The sequence below is a fragment of the Ceratotherium simum genome, chromosome 6 (genome assembly GCF_057802395.1).
Source record: "Ceratotherium simum simum isolate JZ-2026a chromosome 6, ASM5780239v1, whole genome shotgun sequence".
In the NCBI taxonomy this organism is placed as follows: Eukaryota; Metazoa; Chordata; class Mammalia; order Perissodactyla; family Rhinocerotidae; genus Ceratotherium; species Ceratotherium simum.
Window position 1 is genome coordinate 69693036 of NC_141905.1, and position 14175 is coordinate 69707210.

At 39.1% G+C, this 14175-nt stretch overlaps 1 protein-coding gene across 1 annotated transcript in view; it reads left to right on the plus strand.

Moving 5' to 3' along the window:
- The first annotated feature begins 1001 nt into the window (after window positions 1-1001).
- SMC3 (structural maintenance of chromosomes 3) overlaps window positions 1002-14175 on the plus strand; it is a 35031-nt gene continuing 21857 nt past the window's right edge. Inside the window, exons 1-7 of the mRNA XM_087432574.1 lie at window positions 1002-1147; window positions 2261-2336; window positions 8413-8451; window positions 9971-10038; window positions 12199-12270; window positions 12646-12725; window positions 12999-13077. Coding sequence (XP_087288700.1) covers window positions 1133-1147; window positions 2261-2336; window positions 8413-8451; window positions 9971-10038; window positions 12199-12270; window positions 12646-12725; window positions 12999-13077 — 429 coding nt within the window. The 5' untranslated portion in view covers window positions 1002-1132. The remainder of the gene's footprint in view (window positions 1148-2260; window positions 2337-8412; window positions 8452-9970; window positions 10039-12198; window positions 12271-12645; window positions 12726-12998; window positions 13078-14175) is intronic.

Consider the following 14175-nt stretch of genomic DNA (forward strand, 5'->3'; position numbering starts at 1 on the left):
ATTTTTTAAGCCAAGGGCTGGATAGGATTTGATCGGGGCTTGATAAAGGACTCCGCCAGCACCGAGGGGTGCTGACAGGTTTGAAGTTAGGAGGCTATTAAAGATAGTTCAATCTTGAAATATTAGGGCTGGAATTGTCCCCGACAGCGGGAGGGGCAGCGAGGACCGACCGACTTGAGTGGCTGCTGAACAGCAGATAATTTTACAGCGACCCAGGGATCCAATTTCTAACCAAATAATTTTCCCCTAAAACTGATACAGATCAGATACACCTAGTGTTGCCACTACCACCTAATATCTTTCAGATTGTTTAAAAAAAAAAAAAAAAGGAGCTTTAATCTTATCTAAATCTCTTTTTGTTGCCATTGTCCAAGTCTGCCTAGATTTATGGCAAAGGGAAGAGGAATAACAGCTCCCGGGTTATTAATCATCACATTATTAAAACATATTTTCGAGCGTTAAGTCCCTTCGGGGCTGTCCTGCGAGTGGGTGGTCTGGAGCCAGTGGGGGCCATTCTAAGTTTATAAGATATAAAAGTGCCTAGAGCAAGAAAGAATAATGGAGCGGCAAGGACTCCGACCACCGAACTCCAGCCGTCACTCGCACTCTGTGGGGTCAGGGACAGACGCCTCCCGCGCCGAGTCCGCCTTTTTATAAAGCCCGAGACCACGTGGGCAGCGCCCCGCTCCGCTACTGGCTCTGCGACTCTCACCCTCGGCTTTGGCGCCAACCTTTCCCCCCCCCTGTGGACGCAACCATTGGCTCCGCGCTCGGAGGGAACACGGGCCAACCTCACAATCGAGGCCTTTCAGAGTGAGGCTTCCGACGAAGTCTCAGGAAAGGTTCAGCTACAAACTAAGGAATCAAATGAAATCCACCTCAGGACGCCGTAGAAGCCTCCTTTTGTCCAAAAGAAGAGCAGACTCGACCCTGACTCCCCCTACGCTCTGTGGGGCCCGTGAGGGTGGTTCCGTCCGAGGCGCGGGCTCCGCCTCCACGGGCGCCGCCATTTTGTTTGGCTGAAGGGGAGCGAGCGGCGCTCTGGGGGAGGGGTCCCGTTGGCGCCTCGCCTGACCGCCCTGCTGCGTTTGTCAGGGGGCAAGGCCTTCTCCCCAGCCAGGGGCGCGGAACCATGTACATAAAGCAGGTGAGGCCTAGGCGTCCTTCCCACCCGTGAGGACCGTTCCTTGCGGCGGGGGTGTTGCGGCGCTACCCGTAGCCTCTCCCCTCTCCACAGAGGGTGGACTCGGGGCCGCACGGGGATGAGGGGGTGGGAGAGGCCCCCCCCGCGAGCGCGGGGGCTGCTGAGAATTAGGGCGCCCCTCTGCAGCCCGGGCTTCCCCGCACGGCGCTCGTCTGAGGGGCGCAGGAGCTCCGAGGGGTGCGGAGCGGCGGGCGGCGCGGGCCCTTTGGAGGGACCCGGCCTTCGCAGGTGGGCTGGGGGCGGGAGAGGCCGGCGTGCGGGCCGAGGGCCCGGAGCTGGCGGGGGACCTCGTCGGGGACGGTGGCGGCCAGGCGGGCGAGAAGCTGCTGTCCTGCGGGGATAGCCCCGCGCGGGTCATTGGCGGGCGGGGTGTGTGCAGAGGTGGTCGCCCCGGCCCGGGGGCGCCCCTGGGAGCACAGGCTGGGATGTCAGCCTAATCGGCCTTTCATCTCCTGGATTCACGGGAGAAGGGAAAGGGAAGGGATCCTCCTCCTTGCAGAGTGGGTAGCGCCTCCTGGTTCACTTGTTTACTTTTGTCAAAATGGGCTTCCCGCGCTGGAGTCCTCCACCAAGATGAGCCGTTCGCACCCTTTTGGAAAAGTGTCTCTGTTGGAGATGTTGGCCTCTCCTCCATCCTTGGAACGTCTCCTCTTTTTGGCCGGCCCTTGTGTCTGCTTGAAAGGAGCGCCCACTGCTCCTGGAGGCAGGAAAGCTGGGGCCAGTCCGCCTACTTGCTAGACTTGTACTCTAGGACTGCAGTGTTTAGTGTTCCAACCAGCCTCATACAGTGGACTGGATTTTGAGAGTTCCGTAACGGGTTACTAATTATAACTCCTAAAAAAGCAGCGCTGGCTATGGTTACTGATAAACGGGCTGTTTTTAGAAGATTTTTAATCACCACTTTCCAAAATGAGTTTTTCTTATATGAAATTGAAAGTTTTCTACCTTGCATTAAATGGGAAACAAAGAAAGGGAAGAAGTGCAAAAGAAAAATGTTAGTTTAAAAAGTTTTTTCTTTTTGTATGTGTTCTGAAAAATGCCTCTTTTATTTATTAGGTTATTATCCAGGGTTTTCGAAGTTACAGAGATCAAACAATTGTAGATCCCTTCAGTTCAAAACATAATGTTATTGGTAAGTGTTCATGGTTTAGTAGATCCCATTTCTATCTCTACAGCCATTTAAATTCTGACTATATCTAGGTTTAAGGAGACAAGGGTTGTCTTTGAATATTACATAAATTTATGTATATTTTTCTATATGAAATAATTTCTGTCTTATCTGCACTGATGAATTGCTTATTTTATACATTTAAAAATGTATAAAATACATCTGTATAAAACATGTATTTTTTTTTTTCTTTTTGTGAGGAAGATCAGCCCTGAGCTAACATCCATGCCAATCCTCCTCTTTTTGCTGAGGAAGATTGGCCATGGGCTAACATTCGTGCCCATCTTCCTCTACTTTATATGGGACCCCGCCACAGCATGGCCTGACAAGCCGTGTGTCAGTGTGTGCCCTGGATTCGAACCCGAGGCCGCCAGCAGCGGAGCATGCGCACTTAACCACTACGCACAGGGCCGGCCCCTAAAAGATGTATTTTAATGTATAAAATACATTGTCTTGGGTAAGACCATCTTAAGTTACTCATTTTTATTTGGATAGCGTTGTCTGTGTGTAGTGTATTTTAATAGCTTTAAGTTTATAGTGAATGACACTAAATTTAGCATTTGAGCTATTGTTCTTGGTATGTCATTTCCTAGTTAAAATGCTCGCTATTGCCTTATTTCATAGATGACTGTTCTTTATTCACAAATTAGATTGCTCTTAGATTTTTTTTTTCCAGTTATAATGTCTAAGGACAGACCATGCAGCTTGGGAAGAGCATAAACTTGGGAACCATAACAGAATGCAGTTCAAATACCAGTTCTGGCATGTATTCTGTTTTAAACTTTACTCCCTGAGGGGCTTCAGTTTTCTCATTTGTAAGGTGGCAATAATGGTACCTACCTCATAGGGCTGGTGGAAAGATTAAAGGAGAAAGCGAATGTGTGAGGATAAAGGGCTAATGGTGATTACCCTACAATACAGTATTTAGTCTGTAGGTTCTTCAGATGATAATATTCCATTTTGTTGATACAGCCACTGAAAGTGTTTGCTGATGTTCTGCTGAATTTTTAAAGGATAGATGAAATGAGTGCTTCTAGACACCAGAAAAACATAGAATGTGCTATTGACATAGTTAGACTTCTGCTACACAGTGTCCTCCTTACAGAGTATATTGGTATATTAGTCTGCTAAGTCTGCCTTAACAAAATGTAGATTGAATGGCTTAAACAACAGGGTTATTTTCTCACTGTTTTGGAGACTCAGGTCCGTGATCAGGATGCCAGCATGGTCACATTCTAGAGGCCTCCATGCTTATGTGACCTCCTTTGTTTGAGTCTCTTTTCTTTATAGAGCACTAATCCCATTATGAAGGCCCCACCCTCATGGCCTCATCTAATCCTAATTACCTCCCTAAGACCCCCATTTCCAAAAAAGCATCACATTGGGCATTAGGGCCTCAACATAAGAATTTGAGAAGGACGCAATTTAGTCCATAGTATGGGGTGAGGTGAGATTCGTATAGAAATCAGAATGAATGCTGATGTTCCCAGAGAACATGGGAGAATCATACTTTTCTTTATTTTGAAATAAATAAAGTAATACATGATAAATTTTAAAAATTGAGGGCAGGAAAAACCTGCCCTTAATACATCAACTGCAACCTTGTAGTTGGGAGTAAAGAAGACATACTTTTTCCCCCTGCTATACCTACTGAAGACTTGTTAATTGAAGTGGTTTGCCGTAAGGTAGCTTGATTGTACTGGGATTTTACTTACATTTTGATTGCAAGTGCCTTCTGATTTTCATCAATCAAAATCTTTAGAAATGGAGAAAAATGAATAATTACTAGATATATGTTATTTCTTTAACTTACAAGTTAAAAGTAGATAAATAAATCAATTGTGTGATTTTTATAAATGAGCTGTAAAATGATGACCATTATTGCCTGTGATGATTAAATTATGTCTATAGGGCATCAAGTATTTTTGTTGTAGCTATTATCAAACAACTGTTTTACTACTTTGATTGCAACATTAGGATTGTTAATAGTCACAGTTACAAAGGAAATGATCTAAGTGTTCTTTCTTGTGTTTATTTTAACTGAAAAACAAAACATAATATGATTTTGTTGGTATAACGTGTTTTAAAAACAGGTACTTTAATATTGTAAAAAAGACCAAAAGTGGTATAGACTGCTGTTGACCCTAAAAGTATCCTATGAAAGCATACCACTTTGATTGTTTAATGATTTTGACCCTTAAAAAAACAAAATTTGGAGGCAAATATCCCTTGTGCTGATGTTTGGATATTTGAAGGATGTTTGAATGAACAAAGCATGTACCTTTTTTTTTTTTTTTTTTTTGATTTTTTGTTTTGTGAGGAAGATCAGTCCTGAGCTAACATCCACGCTAATCCTCCTCTTTTTGCTGAGGAAGACCGGCTCTGAGCTAACATCTATTGCCACTCCTCCTCCTTTTTCCCCCAAAGCCCCAGTAGATAGTTGTATGTCATAGCTGCACATCCTTCTAGTTGCTGTATGTGGGACGCTGCCTCAGCATGGCTGGAGAAGCGGTGCGTCAGTGCGCGCCCAGGATCCGAACTCGGGCCGCCAGCAGCGGAGCGCGCGCACTTAACCGCTAAGCCACGGGGCCGGCCCAAGCATGTACCTTTTTAAGGTTACCTTTTATCTAGCCTTGTAATAAAAGAAATATATGTTAATTATAGAACATTATGGAAAAGCTAAAAGTAAAAAAAATAAAGTATAATCTTTCTACCCAGAGATAGCCATTCTTAATATTAACAGTCTATACTTTTATTAGCCATGGTTTCCTAGAAAACAGAACCTGAGGTCTGCTTAGCTACTAAGGCTTTAATGGGAGGGTGCAGTCTGAGGATAAGAGTGAGGGGGGACGCTGGTCATAGCTTTATGAAGAAGACACAGCTGGTTTGCGGTCACACTGGATAACTTGCAGACAGACTTTGTGAACCCACCATACCTTGGAAAGATCAGATGGGAGAGGAATGGAGAGGGTTTTGTCTGCTGGCTCTTTGTCTCTCATTGGTCAAAATTTACCACATAGGGCATTAATTCCCCTATGGTTTTGGATTGTGTTACTCTGGGGATTAACCCTTCTGAAGTAGCTGGGGAACGATAGCCTCCTTTGGGTTTTCACAGACCTGACCTGAATACAGCCCTGGGGTAGGCTAAAACAACCTGAGGTGTGGGGAGACTGAGCTTCTCTATTAAAAGGCAGTCAAGGCCTGGGATAGGTGAATCTGGGGGCACATATGAACTGGATCTATCTCAATACACTTCCAGTGTTTGTGTACATCTATATTACCTCTTGTTAAATAAAAATGGGTTTGTAGTGTAATCTGTTCGTTATTTGCTATTTTTTCCTCCTTCAGAATAAACTTGAATCTTTCGTTGTCAGTAAATGTTCAACATCCTTAGAATTGCTATATAGTGCTCCACTTTATGGGTAGGAATAATTCTTAAAGGGAAATTTTAAATTTTTCAGTTATTTTGAATGAATTATGGTTTGAACTATTTATGTAATTCTTTTAATGAGAAATAACCTTTTTAAAATTTTATTTAGAGATAATTTCAAATTTACAGAAAGTTTACAGAAAAGTTGCATCAATAAGAACAGTGCTAAGAATACTCATATATCCTTTACCCAGATCTACCTATTTTTTGTTTTTCTTTCTTTTTTTTTTTTTTTTTGTGAGGAAGATCAGCCCTGAGCTAACATCCATGCTAATCCTCCTCTTTTTGCTGAGGAAGACCGGCTCTGAGCTAACATCTGTTGCCAATCCTCCTCCTTTTTTTTTCCCCCAAAGCCCCAGTAGATAGTTGTATGTCATAGTTGCACATCCTTCTAGTTGCTGTATGTGGGACGCGGCCTCAGCATGGCCGGAGAAGCGGTGCGTCGGTGCGCGCCCGGGATCCGAACCCGAGCTGCCAGTAGCGGAGCGCACGCACTTAACCGCTAAGCCACCAGGCCTGCCCCAGATCTACCTATTAACATTTTCCCCACTTTATCGTTTGCACTCATTCTCACAGTTTTTCTTAGAGTAAGTTATGTACATCATGGTTCTTTACCTCTGACTTCAATGTGTACTTTCTAAGAATAAAGATATTCTTTTACGTAATCACAGTACAGTTATCAACTTTAGTAAATTTAGCAATAATCTGCTATTCATTTTCCAGTTATACTGATTGACCCAGAAATGTTCTTTATAGTATTTTTTCCCCTTCCAGTACAGGATCTAGTTTAGGATCAGGTACTGCGTTTAGTTGACATGTCTTTTTAGTCTCCTTTAATCTGGATCATTTCCACAGCCTTTGTCTTTTATAATGTTGTTTTTGAAAAATATTACATAAAAGATGTTTCGTTCTCAGGGTATTACATTTGGAGGTACATGAGGTCCATCTACCTCTTATTGATGTTGTTACTTTTTTTTTTTTTTTTTTACTTTGTATTGATTAGTCTGCATAATTACTTCTCTGGGAAATATTGTACAAGTTTAATCAGCAAATGCAATTTTTCATTTATTTTAGGACCATTTTCTTTTTTTATAATTTTGAAATATTCTGTTTTGCTTGTTTTGTTCTCTTAATTGAATAATACCAGTTATGCATGTGTTGGAGCTAATGATGTTGGGTTTTTTTTTGTTTTTTTTTTTGCTGAGGAAGATCAGCCCTGAGCTAACATCTGATGCCAATCCTCTTCTTTTTTTCTGAGGAAGATTGGCCCTGGGCTAACACCGTGCCCATCTTCCTCTACTTTATAAGGGACACTGCCACAGCATGGCTTGACAAGCAGTGTGTCGGTGCGTGCCCGGGATCTGAACCTGCAAACCCTCAGGCCACCAAAGCAGAGCATGCGCACTTAACCACTGCGCCACCAGGTCGGCCTGGTGATGGTGTTACTTTTGATCACCCAGTCAACGTGGTGTCCAGTTTTTTCCCTTGCAACTAATAAATAATATAGGGATGGAAAGACACTCTTGGACCATGCAAATATTGTTCTCCTTATCACAATTTCCCCCTAGAATTAGCATCCATTGATAATTCTTACCTTTATTCTGATGGTTACAAAATGATAATTTTCCGTTTCTAGCACTCCTTTCATATTTACCACTTGATATTCTACTGTAAGCAAGAGCCCTCCCTCCTTAGCTACTTATTTGTCTTTTTATTATCGGTATGGACTCCTGGATTATTCCCCTCCAGCACTAATTTATAATTCATCTAATTATTTTAGTGCTTAAATTGTCCTAGATTTAGCCAGTGGAAGCCCCCTTCAAGCTGGTCTCTGTGTCTATTATATGCCGTTTTTTTAAAGGCACCTCATTACTTTCTGGCATAACAAGCAATCTCTTTAGGATTTACTTTGCATTAAAGGTGATAACTCTGGGGCTAATTTGTTCAGGATATTTTCGTCAAGCTTGGCATAGTTATTCATAACTTTTAACAATGAAAATTTTGCTAAACAAAAAATCTCAAATGAATTCATTAAATCTGAAACATTTAATATCCTTTTATGTATAGAATTGCTTATTTCTGAATTCAGGTAGTAAAAACAAGTGCCTTGTAGTTGTCGATACTTTTGTGGTTTTTATGAGACTCTACATGATATATAGGGCTGATCATAAGTAGTTTAACATGCAAATAGTGTGAGAATTTAAAATGGTTATTTAAGTATTTTAAAATTTTAGCAATATGTAAGTCTTTAAATTGTTGAAAATACTTTTATATACAATTAAGATAGAATTACATGTCCATTGTAATGATTATAAATTATGAAAGCCAGCTAGTATATTTAGTTATTCCTTTTAATTTTAAACTACTTGGAAGAACAAAAGAATCAGCATGAAATAAATTTCTTTTAAGAAAAAAACTGAAGTCTGTACAAAAATTGTACTCATTTGGTGATGAAGGCTATTGATTTTTTTTGTCCACTGTTCTGTTGTATTTAATTTCAAATATTAAGATATGTTAGAAAATTGGATTTGTAAATTTTCAAATACTTTCAGTAAAGCTTTAATTATATAGGTTTTTATACAAAATAACGTACTTTTTGATATTTTGTAGTGGGCAGAAATGGATCTGGAAAAAGTAACTTTTTTTATGGTAGGTACTGTTTTTTGAATTCTAAATGTATTAAGACCTAGGTATCTTAAAGTAGTTTATTTAAAAAATTGGTTTGGGGAGGTTATGTCTGCATGAAAGGCAATAAATACTTCTTTATACAAGGTTGCACTTTAGTGTAGAGGGTTTGGAATGTAAGGATCTGAGTTCTCTATACCTACTGATTAATTAGCTGTGTGAGACTGGGCAAAACACTTAACCTCTCAAATTACTCTTTTTACTTCAGAAATGGAGAAGTTTGCCCTGCCTGTCTTAGATGGGTTGTGAGAATCAAATGAGACAATTTGTATGGAATTGCTTTTTAAACTTGAGGGCAGTATATAAATGTCGTAAATACACATATATAATGTATATAAATTCATAATAGTTAATACTGTTTTGGAAAATGACTTATCTTTCTATTTCATCTTTAAGAAAATGTTTTCTAAACCAATTATTTTTATAAAGGATAGAAGGTATAAAAAACTTCATAGACTCAGCAAAGATTATTGTCAGTTTGAAGATAGTAAATAGAGCTTTAAAATTCTCTCTAAAGATAAAATACATTTAAGTATAGTAATGCCTTGTTAACAAATCCTTTGGGGAGAAAAAACATTTTAACAGAATTGGATTGTACCAGACTAAGTTGAAAAAATTTTGAACCTCTTAGTTGAGTAGTGCTTGAGGAAAAGGAGGGTTTAGTAAGAGCAAAGGTTCTATGCCTTCTGAGCTCACAAATCTAAAGGGTATTCTATAACCTATCAGTGGTTGTAATCTGGTGATGGTGAGAGAGTAGGATGGGAATGGGAATGAGTATTTAATAATCTCCAGGAGGATGAGGGCAGTTTAAATTCACCACGCCCAAGGTGATTATCGAAGACAGCAGGTCCCCACCTCCATTCTCAGCCTACACATTCACACACACACACTCACTATTTTAGAACGTCAGAGGTCTCTTGGGTGGACGGGAACAGGACAGCTGACTAAGGAGTTCCATTTCTAGGGCAGGGTGGTCTAGTTAGGCACTCTATTTGGAAGTAGGAATGGCTTCTTAGAGAAGATAAGGACAGTGCAAGCAATGCAGTAGTGGGGGGAATCTGAAGCGTTTCCCTCTATTTCCTACTTAGCTCTATTTCTTTTGATAAATACTTAATTTATATCAGTTATGTCTAGTGGGTAAAAGCAAATACGTCACCAGTTAGTGTATACTTTGATCAAGAGTTAGACCTTAGTTCTGCTTGTTTCTTCCTGTACCTCAGTGTTTCTATTTTCTCACCTTAAATGCTTCAGTGAAAACTTCTTAATATTTTTCTTCTATTAGCATTTCCTAGCTAATTAGTCTGATGTACAGGCAGATTTTCTGCATCCCTTTTGTTTCTATGAAACAGGTAATCCACTCTATCTGCATTGTTAATGAAGACTGTATTCTGATACACTGTATTCTGTAAAGGTATGGAAAGTTATGAATAAGGCATAAATCCTTTTTTAGACTGTACTAATAGTTATGTTTTTGTATTTCTAGCAATACAGTTTGTTCTCAGTGATGAGTTTAGTCATCTTCGTCCAGAGCAGCGATTGGCTTTGTTGCATGTGAGTGCGACTGCTTTAAGACATTTTGATATTATATATTTTTAAAAATACATTGTCAATCCTGGTAAACAAAATCATTTGTTCAAGTTTCATATCTTTTGTGAACATGACAGTCTATCTCTTAAGTGTGTTATTCTGTTGTGAAATTTAACCTACTATATTTAATGCATTATAAAGGCCTAATTTTTATATAATGGTAAGCAAATTGTAGGATATGCCTCTAGATGGATATGTCTTCCATATAAATTTTTTTTTTTTTTTTTTAAGATTTTATTTATTTTTTCCCCCCAAAGCCCCAGTAGATAGTTGTATGTCATAGCTGCACATCCTTCTAGTTGCTGTGGCCGGAGAAGCGGTGCGTTGGTGCGCGCCCGGGATCCGAACCTGGGCCGCCAGCAGCGGAGCACGCGCACTTAACTGCTAAGCCATGGGGCTGGCCCTAAATTCTTTTTTTTTTTTTCTTCCTTTTTGTGAGGAAGATCAGCCCTGAGCTATCATCCGATGCCAATCCTCCTCTTTTTTCTGAGGAAGACTGGCCCTGAGCTAACATCCGTGCCCATCTTCCTCTACTTCATATGGGACGCCGCCACAGCATGGCTCGACAAGCAGTGCCTCGGTGTGCACCGGGGATCAGAACCAGCACACCCCGGGCCGCTGCAGCGGAGCACGTGCTCACTTAACCGCCTGCGCCACCGGGCCGGCTCCAATATAAATTCTTTATTAAGAGTATGATCTGATAAGGCTCTGGAAGCAGGTTTGCCGAGGAGAAAGAAGAGTTTGAGGTGGGGGATTAGGAACTTTGAGACTAAGAACCAGAAGTTAATGGGGAATATTCAAAGCAACCATTGCAAATTAATAACGTACAAGTTGTTATTTTTAGCCGTATTTGTTCTTAAATGGTAGCATCTTCCAATATGAAAGATTGGAAAATTTCATTTATAATAATGAGAATTGTTCTTTTTTTTTTTAAGATTTTTATTTTTTTATTTTATTTATTTATTTATTTATTTATTGTGAGGAAGATCAGCCCTGAGCTAACATCCGTGCCAATCCTCCTCTTTTTGCTGAGGAAGACTGGCACTGAGCTAACATCTGTGCTGATCTTCCTCCACTTTATGTGGGACGCCACTACAGCATGGCCTGACAAACAGTGCGTTGTTGCACGCCCGGGATCCGAACCCCGGGCCGCCAGCAGCAGAGTGCATGCACTTAATCACTATGCCATGGGGCCAGCCCCTGTTAGAATTTTTTGTTAGATAATTATGAATAATTAAATAAAGAAACTTTAGAATAAAAATTATAAAAGGCAATTATAAAATAATATAATTTATCTTTCTGGTTTGAATATGCTTAGAATTAGTTTTATGCTTATAATCAGTATCCCAACAGTCTCACACTTAGAAAGTTTTTTTTTTTTTTTTTAACTGTTACCTTTGTTTTCCCCTCTTAAATTGGAATTTTTAGCGCAGTAATCAGGACTGATTCTCTAAAGAAAAATCTCTTTTAGGTTTCTCAGATTGGCATTAAAAAAATAACCTCTTTAGGTATCGTTTCTTCATTGTATTGTGCCATCACATAATAACAGTTTTCAGAATCTGGAAACTATCTGGACTAGGTCATAAATTGGTCTAAATTTATGAATTTTGAAATTTTATGAAATTTATAAATTGGTCTAAATATGACACGTTAAATGTGTGTGTTTTCATAGCAGATTTAAAACTACATAGAGCAGCTCAAATGAAATGTTTCCTAAAAACAGAGTTCCAGTAACTATCATATGATTTGTTAAAGTTCCCTTTCCAGCATTAAGATGAGTCTGTAAGAGAGAAGCCTCAAAGTGTTTTAGATATTAGCAAATAGGTAGAATTAGGTGGCTATGGCATCTTGTGCTCTAATAAAGTGGTCTTCACAACAAGGCCTAAGTATATCTAACTTTGACATCTCTTGTGTAATTCTCATTTTTTAATTCAGAATCAAAAGCTGTTTGGTTGAGAAGTATTATCATCCTAATCCAGTGTCTTTTGCCTTTTGGCAAAAGAGGTATATACTAGTCTGATTGACATTATTGAGTCAGGCTTGTTACCATGCACTAAACTTTAAAAATATTTAAAGAATATGAAAATACCGCTTAAATGACAAGTTTATTTTCTCATGTTTTAGGAGGGTACTGGTCCTCGTGTTATTTCTGCTTTTGTGGAGATTATTTTTGACAATTCGGACAACCGGTTGCCAGTGAGTAAACTGCTTTTTGTTTTCAGTAATGATGTTGAGAATTTAATTCATGCAGCTGATTTTTTTTCTTGCTTTGAAACATTTATTTGTAGCTGTACTTAAGCTTTTATAATTTAGTTTATGCTTAAAATATAGTTTACATACTAATTTTTTCTTAAAATTATAATGAACATTCTGGTAAACAAATGAGAATGTGCAAGCTGTTGTGGGAAAAAAGTCTTTGTCATAAGAATTGAATATTCATAGCATATCTTTAGTGAGATAATTGAAATTTCAAAATAATTGTTATGGTTAAGAACTCTAAAATGACCTCATTAACTAAAATGTTTTCTTCTTTCACTATGAAATTACCTTTGGGCTTTTACGTTTTTTTAGATCGATAAAGAGGAAGTTTCACTTCGAAGAGTTATTGGTGCCAAAAAGGATCAGTATTTCTTAGACAAGAAAATGGTCACGTAAGCATTTTCTTTACGTTTATAATTTCTTTACAAAAGGGTAAAAGTGTTCTTTTACTTGCCTCATATGTGAGGTATGTTTGCCTTATGTTTAACAAATCAGTATTAAAGCATAAGCATAAGAACCAGAAGATTCTCTGAGGCTGATAAAACAGGTGGTTTAATGACCGTTCTGTACTCCCTCGTGCTCCTTAACCCAGGAGTTAGTCTCTTCATTGTTTGCTTATTGTTGGATTGTTACCTGAAAAAGAATTTTTCAATGTTTATCAACAGGAAAAATGATGTGATGAATCTCCTTGAAAGTGCTGGTTTTTCTCGAAGCAATCCTTATTACATTGTTAAACAAGGAAAGGTAAAAAAATTGTATGTCCCTTTTTTATAAGAATTTGTTTTCTGAGTATATTCCCTTGAATGATGAATTTGGTTCAATGATTCTAGTGGTTAAGTTGAAGTGAAAATGGACCTTATTGTCTTCTGTTTTCATTGGTTTATTTTTTATGGAAGTTAGTATTACCTTTTATATGGCCGTAAAATACAAAATAGATCCAGTGCATAATGTGATGTAAGTGAAAAGTATTTCACCTGTATCGCTTACTAAGGTACACTGTACTGAAAGACATTTTTGGTTTGTGAAAGTTACAGTGATCATATTTAAGAATATAGAAATTCTATGAAAATCACATTTGAAAAAATTACTTTCTAAAATTCATACTCTATGTTAGTATGTCACAGAATTAAAATGCTAAAAAGCTTATATTACCAGACGTTCTACCATAATGCTATGTATTATTTTCCATTATAGAGATTATATTCTTTATAGTTTTTAGTGGCTGTAAACTTTAGCTGATTGTTCTAGTTTCCTCATATACTTTAAACCATGTCTAACATAACTTTTTATTACAGTGTACCCTGAAATGTCCTAATACTTTTCTGTAGTGTTATTTTGGACTAGAGGAGAATTCTTTAAAAATGTCCACTTATTTCATAATTTTATTTATTTATTTTTTTCCCCCAAAGCCCCAGTAGATAGTTGTATGTCATAGTTGCACATCCTTCTAGTTGCTGTATGTGGGACGCAGCCTCAGCGTGGCCGGAGAAGCGGTGCGTCGGTGCGCTCCCAGGATCCGAACCCAGGCCACCAGCAGCGGAGCGCGTGCACTTAACCGCTAAGCCACGCAGCCGGCCCTCAACTTATTTCATATTGGAGGCTTTTTTAGATATGTGTTGTAAAGTTAGCATTCAGAAGAAGTTGGAAGAGTATGGCTTTTCACTTTTGGGAAATGTGGTACCAGAAGAACAGGTTTTTGAAAAGATTGTCTTTACAAGAGAGAAATTTCTTTAAAAGGAGGCAGATTTGAAAGAGCAGTTTTCTGAGTCTTCCCTGCACACATACAACATAGGCCCGTTCATTTCAATTTCCTCTCACATGTCATTTCATATAAGCCGTTCA